Below are 18,947 nucleotides of genomic sequence, written 5' to 3'. Positions count from 1 at the left end.
TATTTAATTTATATCACTGATTTGTATTCAAGGGTGCTCAACTCATTTTCCCCAAGCATTCCAATACTTTTAGAATCTGTGAATAAATACACACTTTGCACAACATTCATGACATGAATAGAGCAATCTTTTCTAACCCATCTGAGATATCCAAAGGAAGATGTCTAATTGGTGTAATTTTAATTTGCCCCTGCTATTCCTGTAATTAGAGCATTGACAAAGGCTTATAGACACCATGCTTCATTTGTACATATCATTTCTAATTACTGAAGGGATGTTATCACAGATGGAAGGCAGCATTGAAGCTCCATTAATGCAGGGAACAAAGCACTAACAAGCTTGTTTTACTGAGGTATCAAGATAAAGAGAGGCAGAGGTCCCTGTAATGTGGCAATCCTGCAATACAACCAAGCAAGTAGTTCACATAAAAAAATGGATTTAGTTATTATCCACTTCTTGTTTGTTACCCCCAGCCAGATTTTTTTTTCCAGCTCATGTAGGACACCTTTTTAATTTACAGCTAGAAACCCTTTTGGGTAGATGCATGAGGAAAATTGTAAAGAAATGTCAGGATTTGAAATTTCACTTAATAAATGTTTTTGAATTTTTGAGGTGGACATGAATTCACTTCTTTTACAAGCCAATTGATTATATTTGTTACACAGATTGTCATTGTTATTGCTGACGGCGATGTAACAGATGGCTGTTTTATGTCTTATTTTCAGCCCAGTGCCCTGCAAATGAAGAAAGGACTGCATCATCTGGAGTGATTCTCAGTCCCGGCTACCCAAAAAACTATCCCAACTCCCAGACATGTTCCTGGGCCATTAAAGTACAGACCCCTTACACCATCTCTATCTATGTAGAGATGTTTCAGAGTGAGAAGCAGTTTGATGAACTGGAAATCTTTGATGGTAATGAACTCTTACAAAGGCTTGGCAGTTGTTCAAAAAATTGTGCAGGGATATTTTTACCTTATCCTTTTCTTCAGTAAGTGTGCTTGACATGTCACATAGGTTGAAAATTATGTGTTTTTACCTGCTAGGATCCTCTGGTCAGAGCCCATTGTTGGTGGCACTCAGCGGGAACCACTCCACACAACTTAATTTCACAAGCAAGACGAACCAGTTGTACCTCAGATGGTCCACCGATCACGCAACCAGCAAGCGAGGATTCAAAATACGCTACACAGGTCTGTAATCATAAATATTATATTTTAGCTTAAAAGTGTGGAATTCTCAGTGCCACCCTGAAAAAACCAAGTTCAACAATAAAAATCAGATTGATTCTGGATGATTATGGAAAGCACTGTTTGTGGACAGTGGAATATACGTGGCTCTTTTTTCCCAGGCTGGATGTCAGAGAGGATTAATACTCCAGCCTCTGTCCTCTGAGGCGGTTGCTTTGGATCCAATTTAGGTCAGAGAGTGAAAGGAAGTCAGCCTTTTCCAAGTTAGCCCTCATTAGGTTGAGTCCAGACATGTATACCTCAAGGGATTCTTTTGCAAGTCCTCTGTAATAGAGGTCAAAGATCCCATAATGAATTTTGCTGAATAACTGTCACGTCCAGTGCCTCAAAGAGACCTCTCTACCAGTGGCCAAACATGATATGGACAGTAAAGCCCAGTAGCAATGATTAGTGTCCATTCCTGCATTCCTTCTTTCTGTCACTTCTCCCTCTCTCTCTATAATTGACATATTTGCCATTCCTGACCATCAACCATTTTTTGTTCTTTTCTGTTTTAACTTAGTTCTATGTTTTTGACATTTAAAGTTGGATAGATCACTACTGTTTGTTGCAGATCAGCATTCCCTGGCATAACTAAGGTGCCCCCCCCCCCCCCCCCCCTCCCCCAACCCACATTACTATTGCACAGCATGTAATGACATCCAACAGTTCTGTTACCATGGAAGTCATAAAGGTATTATAAATTGAGGTGTATACTGAAGACTGGAAATCAACTGAATGACAACAGAAATGTGTTGAAATCTGTGGCTGGATAAATTACAGACTGAAATAATGGATTAAATTAGGAAAACTACGTCATATCTATTATTGTAAAAAAAATCATGGCCTCTGTTAATTAATAAATGTATTGTTAATTTGATCAAATGAACATGTCTGATATTGTACATTGGCAATATTTTTCATTATTATACAGTGTACTAACCACACTAGCTTCCCCCCTCCCAGTAAATACCTAAAATGCTTTTAAATAATGTAACGATATGTAACACAGGGATGTGATGCACCACCCCTTGATCTTTACCAAACTGCTTTGGGAGCTGAGTCTGTGCCCAGTCATAGGGTTTTTCTTCTTTTTAAATAGTCCATTGGGCTTTCATCAAAGTAAATTAGGATGATGTGCTGCCTCAGGTTTTAACTTGTGGTCTAATCACCCAGAACCAAGACTGAACCTTTTAGTCCCATTAATCTGATAGATGTACATAATGTCATCTGTCAGCTCTCAGATTGGACTAGAGGAAAAAGTCAAACTTCATAAAAATTAGATTCCTCACTAAGGGCCATGGTAAGAGAAGGCCAGCTTTATTTTCACCTCCCCTTTTGCTTCATTGTGTAATTGCCCGTGTGCAGTTTTTGCACTGTGGCACAACTGTAGCAACTGCCTTTTAAATTGACTATAACACTGGCAGTACTGACAGTATATATTTATAGACGCAGCTATGATTTTGGAATGTTTATTGTGAGAATGTATTTATATTTCAGAAGCAAGCTGCATAATGAAAACATTCTGTTTTATTCCTTTATGGATAACAGTCTTTTTATCTTCCCTGTCTAGCTGCATACTGTAGCATAAACAACTCTCCTAGAAATGGCAGAGTTCTCAACAGAACAGGGGAGCAGCAAGGAAGCACATTGCAGTACGTCTGTAATCGGGGCTACAGGATTGTGGGCCAGAGTAATGCAACATGCAGAGTGCATTCGAATGGACTGTATGATTGGGACGTCCCAACTCCACTTTGTCAAGGTAATTCAAAAAAGAAATAATATTTAAAAAGTCCAGGGCAGTTAAGTGTACTCAGATATCTTGCTAATGGAATGTGGCTCTTTCTACAGTCTGTCATTCCCTAGGGTGATATGGAACATCAGAGCTTCCTTTGCTGAATTCACAAAGATATTGACATTGCAGGTTATAAAATGTGTAACAGGAAGTGAGCAATGTAGCTGTGAAAGTCTCTTGTATGTGCCCCTTACCACACTCAGTCAGTACTTACACTAAAAAAATGTGCTGTAGAAAATTTTAATGGTAATGTTTTTCAAAATGCTTTAACTAGTATTCATTGTCTGTTGCCTTTTTGTACAAATACTACTGTTTTGGTACAATTAAGATGTTTTATTCATTATTCTTGAGTGTCTGTTACTATTTCCCTCATTTGCAGTTGACTATATGAATTTTGGGATTCATTATTTTGCCAAAGCAAATTTATTTAACAGTAACACGGCATGTTATGTCTTTACTGTACTTGACCAGTTATGAAACAGTTGACTAATACGGCTTTTAAATAGCCTACTGTAGTTAGTCAGATAGTTTCCCTAATGAGAGGGGACTGTATATATAAATTGACAAGCACACGTTTCATTTTGAGATAATTACGTTTTTTTATTTACTTATTTTAAAGGCAGTTTTGAGCAGTATGGTTTCCATGTCTGCATATCAAATGGGCTGAATTTTTAAAAATATTTTTGCATGGTGTTGTTTGGTATTAGATATTTATTTTTTTGTGAATGCATGACTGTAGGTACTGGAGATTACCATCTGCTTTTTCTAGCAGCACATCCTACTAATAGTGTTTGATTCATGACTGATTTAGACAGAGCTTCTGTTAAAAAAACAATATGATATTTGGTTATATCATTACAATATGTACTAATCTGTAAATTCCTCTGGATGAGAGCATTTACTAAAGCAGTACATATAAATGAATGGATAATTGTATTTATCTTTGATAATGCAGTTGCTGTCTATCTATCTAACTAGCCTAACCTAACAAGCTAGTCTAATGTAGTATAAGCTAGCTAAAATTAGACACATACTTATGGTTAACTGTCTTAATGTTAAATTCTCCATTTGTAATATCAAAAATCAGTTTGTTCCAAGTTATAGTTTAATTTTGTGATATTAAAAATACATTTCTTTACTACCCTTAAACGCAATAAGTATCCATTCTTTCATTTAACGTTGGATTCTAAAGAAACATCAGTAGGACATAGCTATCAAACCTAATTTACAGTTTCAGTTTACAGTATCAAACTTTATTTACAGTTTAACTATTTGGAATACACTAAGGAATACATAAAAGTTGAAAATGTAAAAGACCTGAAAACTGCATGTCTCAGATAGTTAATTTAACCTGTGATGATACGCTTGGTTGTTTTGCCAGGTATGCTGCATGTCCATTTGCACAGGAGCAGGGTGTCAGTTTGTGTAGAATGAGTAAATTTGATTTGTGGGGTGTGTGCAGGAAAATGAAAGCGGTGGTCCATGTAAGTAAAGCCAAGCTGGTAAGTGAGGCTTACTCAGCAGCTATGATAGCCAGTCATGACATGGTCAGCTAGTCTGATTTGAATGTCAAAACAAAATGATGTGATGTGTAACTTGTTGATAAGCAACCTGTACCAGCATACATGATGAACTCAAACAAAGGAACTAGTCATGCTGATAAACAAAAGACCAACACAGATCCAGCAATGCATGTAGCAGTTCTTTATGAATGAGTGCTAAATGTGAGCTGACATCCTACATGAATGGTACAGTTACATTCTGTATGTTCAATAAACATTTCTTTTGATAGAAGGGTTTTTCTGTAAAATCTAACAATTGTAGTTACAGCCTTGAAAGAGAGTGTGTTTTTTGGACAGACATTATAGATTTTTCTATAATTCTGTGTCATCATTGATTCTTTTCTTGCTCATTTTCTTATCATTAGGGTAGCCATTTCCTATTCATGACAGAGAGCAACAAGCCTACCCTCTAAAGTTGTTGCGTGAGCAATTCACATAGCTGGTTATGATCATGAAACTCTTATGGAGAGTGGCTTTAACATCAAGGCTGTGGTCCAGCTGAACAAGAAAACATCATCAACAGTTTAATTACTTTCTTTCCATTTGAGTTAAAGTATCTGGTTACATATGGTGTTATTAATTAACATTGCTTTTAAGCTGTAGCCATAAAATACAGTGGGTTTGCATGTTTCTCGACTTTTACTTTGAGATTGAAAATGTTTTTTTTTTTTTTTTTCAATATACAATCATTTCTAACGGTTGTTGTTTTTGTAAATAGGGTGTAAACTGTTTAATATCCCCTCTGAACAAATATGTGAGCTAACATATGAAATTATGCAGAATATGCTTTAAAAAGGTTACATAGTTGCACAATGGTGCTGCCACATGTAAGAACAATATGTTAGCATGGTCATTCATACTTTTCACAGTAAAATTACATAACATTATATTTTTCAGTGTAGCAGGATCAAAAAAAAAAACAGCAGTCAAAGTGCTACAAAGGTAATATGAATTGAGCATTACTCTTGAAAATAATAGATGCAGTATTTTGGCTGTACTGTTTGCAGAAGGCAGAGAACAATAACAAAGCTGACAAGTAGCTAGCTAAATGCTTCCCCCTTTTTGTAGCTGGTAAAAACCTTTTTGAATACAACTGAAACAAACAGCTAGGCAAATGCAAATGCACATTCAACACACTTAATCTTCTCAGGAAGTAGAATTTTCATCTAAGCTTTCAGGATTAAAAGCAAGCTTCACAGCATATATTTACAAAGAGTCCACTTAAAGACTGAAACCCACAAATGGTTTTGAAGGGAATGACAATGTAACTTAAAGGGTTGTGATAGTAATAATTTGAATCTGTACATGGATTGATTAACAATGTAAACAATGTTTGTTTTTTATTGTTATTATTTGCAGCTATATCATGTGGAATCCCTGACCCACCTGGCAATGGTTCCTTCCATGGTTTCCAATACACAGTGGGTAGTAAAGTTAATTACCAGTGCAATGAGGGGTATAGGATGGAAACCAGTCACTCTTCCACTGCTGTCTGTCAAGAGGATGGATCCTGGAGCAACGCTGCACATCCACCACGTTGCTTACGTGAGATATTCCTTCTCTGTGTTTTTCTGGCAGTGTGCTAAAGTTTACTGAGTATTTTTTGCAGTCAGAGCAGTTCTCCTTAAAATTAATGCCGTACATTTATTTAACAATATTTAAAATATATGCCTTGGGGGTGATCTGACAACTCAGAAAAAAAATGAATTTGTCTGTCTTTAAGTCTGAGGTAATGCATTGATCTACACGACAAAGCCAAGTTGTGGCTAGCCTAAGACAAGTTAGCACCCTGCCAGTCTTGTTAAGTTATTACGGATGTGGGATGTATATAGAATATGCAGCTATATAGCCACCAGTAACACTATACATGTCAGTTTAGTCCTTTTAGCTATAGTCCTCTGTTACTGTTAGCTAGCTATCTTGCTTCCTTACTTGTGCAATGTTCATTTTGATGCTAGCTGATTAAGTTAGCATTCTGATGTTGTTTTTTGTTTTATAACTAGCTATCAATGCACATGCTCATAGTTATCTAGCATAAGTGCTAGATAACTATAAATAATTTTATTATTATAAGTATAAATAAATTAATACTATATTCTTTAGATTTCTGTTGCATTAGCATAATATCATTCACAGTCACAGTAGGCTTTTCTAATATAGTTATAAAAACCTGCACCCATTCAATGAGAATTATTTACAAAAGCAAATGCAGTATATGTCCATATAGTCCATTTAAGCAGCCTGTTGGGGAAGTGGTTATGTGGTACAGTGCAGGGTGCTGTTACTGGATTGATAGCTCACTGGCTCTTTTTCTCTCATCTGGGGGTAAAGGAAATACTATAAAAAGCAACTGTTCAGCATAAAACAACAGAAAAGAACACCAGATTAGCACCTTGGTAGAGCAAGCATGCACTGGTTTTCTGCCCATTAAAAGACATAGAAGGCTGTGCCTTTATGCTTACCCTAAACAAGTCAGTATGCCTGGGTCAGATGTGCTCTTCCTCTACTGCTGTCTTTTTTTTACAGAAATATGTGGATTAATACATATATATCTGTAGCGAAGGGCGAGAGCAGTCACCCCACCCAGCCTCGAACCCGGGTCTACAGGGTACCAAACATGCGTCTTTAACCGCGACGCCAAAGAGCCAGGCTCTGGTATGGCAGTCAGAGCACATACTCAACCACTGGTCAAAGTCGCATGGTTGGTACCCCGTAGACCAAGGGGTTCAAGGCCGGGTAGGGTGACTGCTCTCGCCCTTCGCTACAAAAGTCGCGACGCCAAAGAGCCAGGCTCTGGTATGGCAGTCAGAGCACATACTCAACCGTAGTGACGGCACTCCATCACAATATCCTCATTAATACTGCCTTGTTTTTTGTCTACAGCAATACAGTGCCCCAGCATTGAAACAGTGCTCTCAGAGCATATGGTGTGGCGTCTGATCTCTGGGTCACTGAATGAATTCGGAGCTCAGATAATGCTAAGCTGCGCTCCGGGTTTTTACCTGGGAGGCAAGAGAATCATCAAGTGCTTGGCTAATGGAACTTGGGATGGCATTGAGGAGAGATCCACCTGCAAGAGTAAGAGCTTTCTTCTTCTTTTTTTTCATAAAACGATTGCTTCCACAGTAGAGCATTAATGCATTGTATACAGTGCACGGCAGAGAATGCTAGCTAAGATGTTTAGGGGTCACTAATTCCACTGTTTTGACTTACCTCGCTTTGCTGATGTATTTGAATCCATTATTTGTCAGTGGAGAAATTGTTTTTCCATGTCTTGAGTGCTTTCCTTTTGCTTTTGACATTAGTCTTTCAGTTGAAACAGTACAGGTAGATTGTATTACCTGTTAGTGGCAAGAAGAAGGATTTACTGTATCAAAAAACATAGTTTGTAGGAATTTATTTTGTTATAAACTGTAACACAAAAATTGTATTGAAAAGAAAGCATTTAGCTTTGACTCGTCTGTACACAGAACAACACTCGATCCTGTTCCTCTCCATATCTAATTTATGTGGCCTTTTCAAATCTTGTATCTTGTCACCAAAATCATATGTAGCAGAGCTATATATGTACTTTCTTCATTTTATAACTGTAAAGCAAAGAGACCTCAGACAGGCAGTTGTTAAACCAAGTCTAATCCTGAAGTGCCCTTTATTAAGTCCTTGTGTGTGTGTGTGTGTGTGTGTGTGTGTGTGTGTGTGTGTGTATATATTTTTTTTTTTTTTCTAGGCATAATCCCTTGGATTAGGTGTGAAGTCTTACAAAGGCCTCCAAGCATGCAATTTGGCCTAATTGTTGTCATATTTCATCTGCACAAACAGAAGCAAGCAATACTGTAGTAATGATTTAGTGAGTGAAGCATTCCTCAGCTAATGAGGTCAGGGAGTGAATGTAAATGCTGAAATCATGAAAAACTTAATATTTAATGTGTTTACATGCAGTGGTAAAGATGTCAAAATGCATCATTTGCTCTACCCTTTGATTCTACAAACCTCTGAAATGCTGAGAGCATTTTAAATGTAAATATGTGCATGTGACTTAACTGTCAACATGGAGTTTGACATGGAATTTGTGATGTTGCATACCTGCAAAGCAATACAGGCTAGGGTCCATTTTGTGGTTTCCTATAGACATAACTACATTTATCCTGATGTGCAGGCTGCTACAAACATCTACTTTGCAAGCTAGCTAAATTGTATCAAAGGACCTTTTTTCTTAGCTAGTTATCTTATCTAGCAAACTAGCAAATTATGCGCTTGCTTCGTCTCAATTTTCAAATAGATGTTTTAGTAATATAGATAGCTAGTCAGCTAACTAAGCCTCTTGTGTCTTGTAAGAGTCTCCAGTCTTTATCACTACTCCTCTGATATGGCTAGCTAGACAGGAGGTGGAAAACGAACAACAATTTCATAAGTTTCAGGTAGATTTACACTTACTGAAACCGCTAAATTTAGTATTCACTTCAAATCTTCTCAATTTGTTGTGGACAGCTGCTCTGCCAGCAGCCTACATAGCTAGTTAGATGCAGTTTCCCCTCATTCCCCCCCTTGAATTCATCCAGAATCTGCACTTGGAAATTACAGTAATTTATATTCCCATAGCAAACATAGCAACAAAAAAGATAACTAATGGATGTTCCATTAATTCCACAGAATTATTTATTTATTTGCACCTTATTATGCTACTAATAAAGATAACTGTATGGTACACTTTGTAACAGAATTAATTATTTGCACTTTATTATGCTTCTAACAGATTTATGTCCCTACACAATTGTGAATTTTGTGTCCAAGGCCAATGTTTTCTTTGAAAACTACAATTTTAGCTTCCTCTGCTCAAAACCCTCCCTCAGATTCTTGTTACCTAAGTAGCAAAAATAGTTAGCTGGCTACCAATAGTTATTGGTACTTGATACTGTAAGTGATACTGTGTCACAATCACTTACAGTACCAACAGTGAATATTATTACTACTACAGCTTTAAATAGCAAATATTGTTACTGTTAGGCTAACCATTTTTGTCTGTGTTCAAAGTACTGAACTTATAATAGGCACTGTGTCCCGTCTTTGCCAGAATCCACATTCCAAAAATAAATGGTCACACCCCAGTCAGACTCAGGAGAGGAGAAATGTGGAACATAACCACTTCAGTGTAACTGCCATTTTTAATCATTTGTCATCTTTCCAAAATATCTCATTGACCGTTGGTCATTGCACCTCTAAATAGGGTCACTACATGTTTTCACATACGCCTAAGTCCACATTTAACCTCGATCATATATTTCACATTTCTTTGATTTTCTTTGATTTTCTGGTTACTTAACTCTTTATTGAAAACATTGTTTTCTTCTAGGAAGAGGATGGACTAAGTAAAAACATGTATGACTTATATACTTACAGTATATTTATATCAGTTCAGGGTATTTAAAATGCTTATTCATATTTGAAATAGAAATGCAAGGGTTCTTTGAATTCTTACATTGAGCAGTCCCTCTCATTTTAATAGACCTTCTTATAGGAATTGTGCAGTGTTCTTCTGTGCTGAAAATTTCTAATTGTCTTTGTAATTTTCAGTCATTTCTTGTGGGGACCTGCCCTCTCCTCCTAATGGCAACAAAATTGGCACCTTGACCTCTTACGGTGCCACGGCAATATTCACATGTAACACTGGCTACACACTGGCGGGGTCACATGTGAGGGAGTGTGGGGCTAACGGCCTGTGGAGCGGAGTGGAAACAAAGTGTCTTGGTAAGAACTTAAATATCATTTTATCATCTGTTAAGGTTGATAACCAGTTTCCATCATAATATATATTTATGTCTACCATTAATGAATGTTCTCTGTTTGATTCATGCAATTTATCCAGTCAAACAGGCAGGAACAGAAATGGCACGCTATGAAATTATGCCCAAGAACTGACTCTGTTTGCATCCCATGAATTTTATTATCCTGTGAAGAACAAGCCATATATCAAAAAGCAATGTCAAAAATAACTTCTGCTGCTGTGGTTTGTTCTTTCCACCCATGAACTAGGCAGTGGGGTTTGTTTTAATGATCAGAACTGCTGTTGGGTAAGCTTTCAGTGAAAACAATTCTCAGTGGTTAAATTTAGTATTTATCATTTATTTAACCAGCAATGTAAGCTGAAAATGCATGTCACTTTTACAGTGAAGACCAAGGAAGAAAAACAGCATATTACAATGTCAATTTTAGGGCCTCTCAGACTTCAACCTCAAAGGCTATACTTAAGCGAATCACATATCAACCACTGCGGTGAAGAATAAAAGCAGAACTGGGATATAAGGTTGAATGAGGAAGAATGTTTGGGTATGAAGTTGAGGACTGGGCAGCTGGATTGCATTGTAGGCACCTATTTAAAAATGCATAGGAATTGGAAACCTGCTTCACACTTTCATGACCTCTTGTGGTTATCTTGTATCATTTTGTCATTAGCTAACTAGCCCCATTTAAAAAATAACATGAATGAAGTTAACTGGAACCCACATTTGTCCACGCAGTCATGTAATGTTATTGTTTTGCATACTGTTCCTCTGTCCCATACCATATCTGGAGAGAAAGATATTTCACTAATAAGCTCACAGTCTTGGTGACCTGATCATTTTGCACTGGTGTGTGATATCCTGTACTGTATAATTTATATGTGAAAGTAACTGAAACAGCATTGAACAGTGAGTTGAGTTGTTCAACATTGAGTAAATAGATATAGGTTTGATAAGAAAAATGTATATTATAATGTATAATATTCAGTCGTTGATATCTACCTTATTTTCATTAACTATGACTTAAAGTGCTATCACAGAAAGGCAGTACCAATACAAAATACAATGTGAATGGTCAGTTTTCAAAAAATGAGTCTGTAGGAAACGTAAATAGTAATAATGGCAATGATGATTTGCATTTCTCTAGTGTATTCTGCGTCTTGAGTTTTCAAGGATTTACAGTGCTTTTCAGAAGGATGGTGGGATGGTAGTTCATGCTAATCACCACCAATGTGTAGCACCTACTTTAATGTCGATGTGCAAGTTTCGAGTAGCTGTTTGTAATTGTAATTGTAATTATTTTTCATGTCACATGCTTTGTACACCCCTTTGCTTTATGACTGCACTGATAATAAACCTTCGGACTTGTCTACTGATTTCTACTGCTAACTTGTCTGCTGAGTCCATATCATGTGGGCAACAGGCAGTGCTACAGACGCAAGTACTAATTATAGCTCAGCATCCAAAGGGATAGTTTCTGGAAGGGGAGATAAAAAGCGATCATGCACGTAAATGTGTGCTTAAAAAAATGTAATACAACTAAGGTAATACAGTGTAGTACAACATTTATCTGTTTGGCATATTTAATGCAAATAGGATGCCATGTGAATTTGGCTTTTCCCTGTGACATTTCTAAATAATTTGACCAATGACAAATACTTACAAATATGAGTGTCTCCCAGTGAATATTGCATGAAATTATTTTATGTGCCATCCACCTTTTATGGAATGGGTGGGATCATAGGCATATTAACATGTTATGATCTGCTCATGTTTTATTTTCTATTCCATAGCTGGTCACTGTGGTTCTCCTGACCCAATCACAAATGGCCACATCAGTGGAGATGGGTTTAGTTACCGGGACACTGTTGTCTACCAATGCAACTTGGGTTTTCGACTGATCGGCACTTCAGTTAGAATTTGCCAACAGGATCATAAATGGTCAGGACATGCTCCAGTTTGTGTCCGTAAGTTGTTTTTTTGTTTTGTTTTGTTTAAGATTGAGGCCTTGATGCATTCATATTGCTGGTTGTCTGACTTCTTGATTTAAGTCATCGTTGGTGTTGAGCATTAATGCCTTCAGTATGACAATGCTGAAAGGTGTGGTTCAGACCATGGTAAGGGGTGGCCAGCAGAGAAAACATGCCGTTAGATATCAATCTGTAAGTATTTAAAGCGAAAAAAAAGTACAAATACAAGAATTTAGCAAATGATAATATTTAACTTCAGTATTAACATGTTTATTTGAAAATACTTTAGACACTTCCCAAAGTATGTAGAATTCCCTTACCTTTGTTTTTACAATATGAAAATAAGAGGACTGGGGGCATTTCAAATTGTTTTGGTTACATTGATTGAATTGGTGGATTTGCAATGATAGCACAAGAACACAACCAAGGTGTCGAAGTAAGGAAATATCTGAGGAGCTGAAACACCATTAATCAAGTGTATGCGATCTTAATTCTTCCCTGCAAAATTTCTCTAATGTTACTGAATGAGACAGAATGAGATGGAATTGTTTTGGGGACAAAAATTACACAGACCAATTTTGTGAGTATCACCATGTGATACATACAACAATGAACTAAGAAATAACTTGGGTAGCCTAGTCAATTTAATATTTTGAAGAACAAAGGGAAACAAATACAAACCAGAGCAATATGACCTACTTTTGTAAACTACACAGTTCCAATTATCATGATGCACCAACGCATTGTAGACAACAAAACATCAATACATCACTTTTAAAGAATCAATTGTTTTATTGTACTAGATGAATATGATTCTTATAAGTGGTCATAACAACTGTAATTTATTTAACTGGTGCGCTCACCAACATAAAAGTTTTCCATCAAAGCTTAGATCACACATAAAGTATATACAGCTAGATTTTTAGAAAAGTACTAACATCATTTTATTTCATAGCTTTATACCCAACTGTTTGATGGATATTTTCTGCCTCCGTGTGTCTAATTATTTAGCAAAAAAGAAAAAACCTAATAATATATTGAAGAACCTTTTAAATAAACATCTGACTGGAGCTACCTTCATCTGAGAGCAACCCTTCATGTTCTGATGATTACAAATTTGCTGACACGAGCATCTTCTGGATGCATGAGGAAACTGGCAAGAAATGGCATGCTGTGATTTTTGGTTTTAAACTGTATTCACGTAAACATGTCAAAGACATGAAAATATCCCTATATTTATATTACTACTGTAATAATAATTTCCTCTTTTCTTTCCAAAGGGTATGATTACACTGTCCATTAGGCAATTCTATATTTAGAATTTCTATATAGAATTCTAATATATTACCTTTTATAATTAAATTAGGGGGAAAAAAAACAAATCTGCAACTGACATTAGTTAAGATATAAAGTGTAACAGTACAAGATATTCCCTTTTCAAAAGATTTAAGGTGCATATTGAGCATCTGGAAACAACAGCATATGGTTAAATGCATTATATCAGTAAATACCTGAGACACAGATCCATTCATTTTGTGTATAACAGCTCATAAAGCAATGTTATGTAAATGAATCCAGGTTCAGAATTTTCCACGTCAGTATTTAGCATCCATTCAATATTTCAACTGTTAACCTGCCCTCAATTTATTTTGGTGAAACATTGTTTTCTTTTGCTCACTATGTTACTTGTGTTTTGTTCACAGCCATTACATGTGGCCATCCTGGCAATCCAGCGCATGGTCGAACCAACGGGAGCGAGTTCAATCTCAACGACATAGTCAACTTCACTTGCAACACGGGTTATCTTTTGCATGGTGCTTTGAGAGCACAGTGCAGGGTAAATGGACAATGGAGCAATCCTCTCCCAGTTTGCCGAGGTATGAACCATTAGTTAATATATTCAGTATTTATATAAGGTTTCTTGTATAAACATATGTTTCATTTGGAGGGACAAGTACCTTTTTGATTGTCAAATGACTGACTTATGAATGTGTACATGACTGAAGAATTACACTTATGAATTACACCACTCCCTTAGCAACTCCAGCTCTGTGTGCATTCTCTAATCTTTGTATTAATATGAAATTCAAATGGCTGTGCCAAGCACATCTGAAATTATGTTGCTATTTTCAGACATAAAGTGAGTATAGCTGAGTGCAGCTCAACGATTAATGAATCCAAATATGCTTTAACGGAATTAGATATGCTGTCAGGATGTGATGTGCGTTTGATATACGTATGTTCGCTTGGAGGCTATACTGCTGAGATTTACTGTGGTCCAGACTTGTCTCAGATGTCTTTTGTAGATGATTCAATCCACTGGGGGTTTCTGTACAGATTTTTTTAACATACCATGTAGTTTACAGATGAACAGAAATAGACAAGTTGATCTCTTATTTGCATTTTATTTTGCTTGACTTACACATATGTTCACAGTTGGTATTCATACCAGTTATACAATTTCATTTCAGTTTAGGAAAATTAATGTTTTTGCTGGGACAAAGTGGAAGTACCTCCCAAAGATTAGCCATTTATGTCCACCTACATGTCAAAGAGCACCCTATTCCCTCACTCGGCCCATCATAACAGTAATCAGTCATGTTCTTACTGGGCTAATAAGGTGGTCTCACAATTACGCACGGCCACTGGCATGCTGCGAAGTTCTATACTACTTGCCCTTCCACACACATTCTTCCCAAGTAATAGCTTACCTAATATGAACTTTTTCTCCAGTTTGCTACCTGAGAAGTGGCATGTGTTAAAGCAACAGAATGACATGCCGATAGTAGGTGCCAATTATCAATTTTTGTGCCTCCATCCCCCTCCCTTTTCCCCGGGGGCTTAATTGACTGCCAGGGCCTTGGCAGCTGTCACTGAGGGAAAGCAATCTGTTTTGTTTCCCCTGGACCTGATTTCAACTTTTGTCTTTTCTGGTGAAGGGCAATGGGTGTAAGCCAACAGTATTGGGCAGGAGCAACCACTTCTCTCTCGCTCTGTATTCTGTCCTTTTTTGTTCAGGGAGGGAAAAAAAATTAATGCATCTGCATGTTCTGGAAAATGAATACTATATGTGGGGAGGGGAACCTGATAAGATGTTTTATCTAATGAGTAATATTCATTTGCAAGACTGCGAAAAGATTTAATTTAGTCATTATAGTAAATGTCGTGTCATTACATTAATCCAGGAGTGCCAGCAAAATTACAGCATGCAGAAAAGTGGCATTGAAAAAGCTGCTCTAATGCTCATCTTCCAAGCATCTCTGATGAGCCGCCTGAAATTACACCAGGGTTTCAACAGCAATACTGCTGTTCAACTTCGTTCATGGATTCCCTTAGTTTTCCTGTCAGACGTTAAGCTTCTAGTTGCTTTTATCTTCCAGTGGTAAACTGCTCGGATCCAGGCTTTGTGGAGAATGCCATTCGTCACTCTCAGCAGCGCTACCCAGAGAGCTTCAGCTACAGAACCAGTGTGATGTATCACTGCAAGAGGGGCTTCTATCTGCTGGGTTCATCAGTTCTTACCTGTCAGTCAAATGGTTTCTGGGACAGATCACTTCCTAAGTGCCTTTGTGAGTAATATGTTGTTATTGTCTCAGTAGTAGATGCAGTAGCTGTAGTGGCAAAGGCTTTTCAAGCAGTGTTTGTTGGTGGTAGTGGAAGAAACAGTGACAGTATTAGTATCACTAAAACTACTATTCTCCCCTTTCCCTCCAGCTATTTCCTGCGGCGATCCTGGCACACCACCTAATGCTGTCATGTCAGGGAGAAAGTTCACCAATGGAGCTGTGGTGTATTACTCCTGTGGCCAGGGCCGAACTCTGATTGGGAACGCTACCCGCTTCTGCCAGGAGGACGGGCGCTGGAGTGGGTCACCACCTTATTGTTCAGGTATAGTTAACAGCACAGACAGAGAAAACAATGAGGACGGATTGTTATCAAGGCCAAAGCTTCATAATTCTTCTACAGCAACAGACTGCTTTGTCTGCTTGTTTTCCCAGTGGTGGATGAAAATCACAGTGTTTGTACAAATGGGATGTCATCCTTAATCTAATATTGACACACTATTATATATATTGAGATGATTTGAGGTTATTATTGTACGTAACTTTTAGTTTAATCACAGCTTAGTTGAAAAAATACTGCAGTTTTAAGAGTTTGGGATTTATGTGCAATTTGAATTGAGGAGCTGAAATAAATCATTAATTTTGTTGACTGCCTCTAATATTGTTGACTCCTTATATGGCTTTTTGCTTGTGTTGTATTCTGCCTTACTTGTAAGTTGCTTTGGAGAAAAGCATCTGCCAAATGAATCCATGTAATGTAAATGACTTAGCTGGATCCTGACTCGTCATTGTCAAGAATGAAAAACAAGTGTTTTGTTTCATGCTGCCTTCTTCCTGTGATCAGGGGGAAGCCCTGGATACTGCGGTGACCCTGGCATCCCTCCTCATGGCTCTAGACTAGGGGAGGAGTTCAAACTGAAGAGTCTTCTGAGGTTCACGTGTGAAGCAGGCTACACACTCATTGGGTCTGCGGAGCGCACCTGCCTCCTCAATGGCTCCTGGAGTGGGACGCAACCAGTGTGTGAAGGTGATGCTCAATTCATGGTAGCAAAACAACCCCAGAGCATTCTGAACCACAACAGGACCTTGTTGTGCATGGAAACTTAACCCAAAACCAGCAAATATTGCAAATACTAGTTTCTGGGTCTCCTTGAGGGGCTGTTGCAAGTTGAAATGGCATATTATTACTCTGATCAGTACTAGTCAGCTGGAACTCTAGTCATAAGTGATAACGACAAAGGCCCCTGTTTATGAAAGGTCTTGTGTCTCAGACCCAGGAGGTTGTGGTAGCCCACCACCCTATTAAAACACTGGTTGGTGTTTCTATTATTTTGGCAGTTACCTATAGTTTTCTGTTGTAAAACTTATTCTAGATAGGATTATATTCTCTCACAAATGACACCTTTTCAGTACATGAATATTACACTTTTTACCCCTCCTCTGTATTATGTATCATTTCCGGTATGAATTGTTATGTGAGAATAATACACCATTCCAATCCTTCACCTCTTCCAAAAGCAAAATTAAAGTTATCACCCCATTTCAAAATTCAGAGAGTGAAACATGAAGGGTTTCCTGTCACTCCATTGCCCTCTTTCATTCTTCCTCTTTTTGTAGACATTATGTCAACCTATAGACAAAGGAATGATATTTTTCTCACCTATACAAGCTTCAAACATCTCTGTATCTAGGACTGTCTTTCTATTTTGTTTTAAACATTTCAGTATCCATCAAATATGCATGTACAACTACCAAATCTTCAGTTTTACCCTGAGCAGTCATTATGTATTAAAAGCAAACATAATTATACTTTTTTTTTTCAAGAGAATCAATTTAGCAGGCAAATATCCAAACAGTCAACTTTTAGTCATCATGTTTGGCTGCCTGATACAATGTGTCAAGCATTATATGAATAATAAGTAAGTTGCCAAGCACCTTTGAGTCTGGAATCTCTTCTTATTTATCTTCTGGATTTTGAACATATGGTATGATAACTGTATTGTGGAGCATGTACAAACCAGCTCTATACAGTGGTCATATAGGTCATACTGGTCACATGGGAACAAATTGCATCTACTCTTAGCATTTGATAATGTTAGAAGTCAAACAACTCTTGCTAAAGAGTCAGGGAGGTTTACCACTCCTTTCAGTATAATTGCAATCATTGGTGTTAATCATTATGAACAATTGCAGACATTGGCTGAAATATCAGTTTCCTGGACTATAACTCCTTATAGCTTTAAAAAGTTGCTTTGTTATGATATATCACCAGATCAGGAAATGTTAATGTTGTTATTTTAATGCCACTTTAATGCCATTACATGACTTGGTGGTTTTAGTTGATACAGTCTATAGTGAAGCATTTAAACCAAATGATGCGATCACCTTTTTCTTTAGAAAATTCTATTCCTAGGACATTTTTTAAATAAATAAATAAGACTCATAGAAATAAGTAAAATGCATTATTTAGAGAGCATTTATAACTGAATAAGCGGCATAAGGACTGCTGTAAGAGTTAAGATGGGTCACTTTTGTGGAAGTTCAAACTATAAGTTAGGGCAGAATTACAATGCAAATCATGCCGCACTGGGAGGAAATGTACATTTCACTGCAAGAGCCCTGTGAGAGCACTGTCACTTGGAAATAATGAGTTTCTTTTTGGAAATATATTTGACCACCCCAGATACTCCCCCAAAAGACTTCATTAACTCTTTATTGAACCAATTTTTCTGTATTTACTAAAGCGTTTACCTTTGTAATTGGGAGCTTGAAGGTGTTTCCTCATTTATCACGAATAGTAGAATAGCCCCACAATACATCCAATCTTAATGATGATAATAAGATTGATAATAATAAGACAATTCTTGGGTTCAGTGCACATTTGTATATTCTAACAATTAGTCATGATTATGGCATTCTCTTTCTGCATGAATACCATTTGTAGCACAGGTTAGTGTACTTGTATGTTTTATTTTTTGTGCCTTTGTGGTGAATGACCATTGGATTTGCACATGCAGGCATTTAAAATGTGGAGCTGAAATAATATGATACC

At 37.2% G+C, this 18,947-nt stretch overlaps 1 protein-coding gene across 1 annotated transcript in view; it reads left to right on the top strand.

The window, feature by feature from the left end:
• LOC118789703 (CUB and sushi domain-containing protein 1-like) overlaps nt 1-18,947 on the top strand; it is a 482,818-nt gene that overhangs the window by 440,043 nt on the left and 23,828 nt on the right. Inside the window, exons 47-57 of the mRNA XM_036546243.1 lie at nt 726-914; nt 1,046-1,192; nt 2,802-2,990; nt 5,945-6,130; nt 7,469-7,663; nt 10,157-10,330; nt 12,156-12,329; nt 14,036-14,209; nt 15,713-15,901; nt 16,047-16,220; nt 16,740-16,922. Of these exons, the coding sequence (XP_036402136.1) occupies nt 726-914; nt 1,046-1,192; nt 2,802-2,990; nt 5,945-6,130; nt 7,469-7,663; nt 10,157-10,330; nt 12,156-12,329; nt 14,036-14,209; nt 15,713-15,901; nt 16,047-16,220; nt 16,740-16,922 (1,974 nt within the window). The remainder of the gene's footprint in view (nt 1-725; nt 915-1,045; nt 1,193-2,801; nt 2,991-5,944; nt 6,131-7,468; nt 7,664-10,156; nt 10,331-12,155; nt 12,330-14,035; nt 14,210-15,712; nt 15,902-16,046; nt 16,221-16,739; nt 16,923-18,947) is intronic.

This window comes from Megalops cyprinoides, chromosome 15 (assembly GCF_013368585.1).
Source record: "Megalops cyprinoides isolate fMegCyp1 chromosome 15, fMegCyp1.pri, whole genome shotgun sequence".
Classification (NCBI taxonomy): domain Eukaryota; kingdom Metazoa; phylum Chordata; class Actinopteri; order Elopiformes; family Megalopidae; genus Megalops; species Megalops cyprinoides.
Note: the sequence above shows the minus strand (reverse complement) of the source record. Positions and strands in the feature narration are given on the sequence as shown.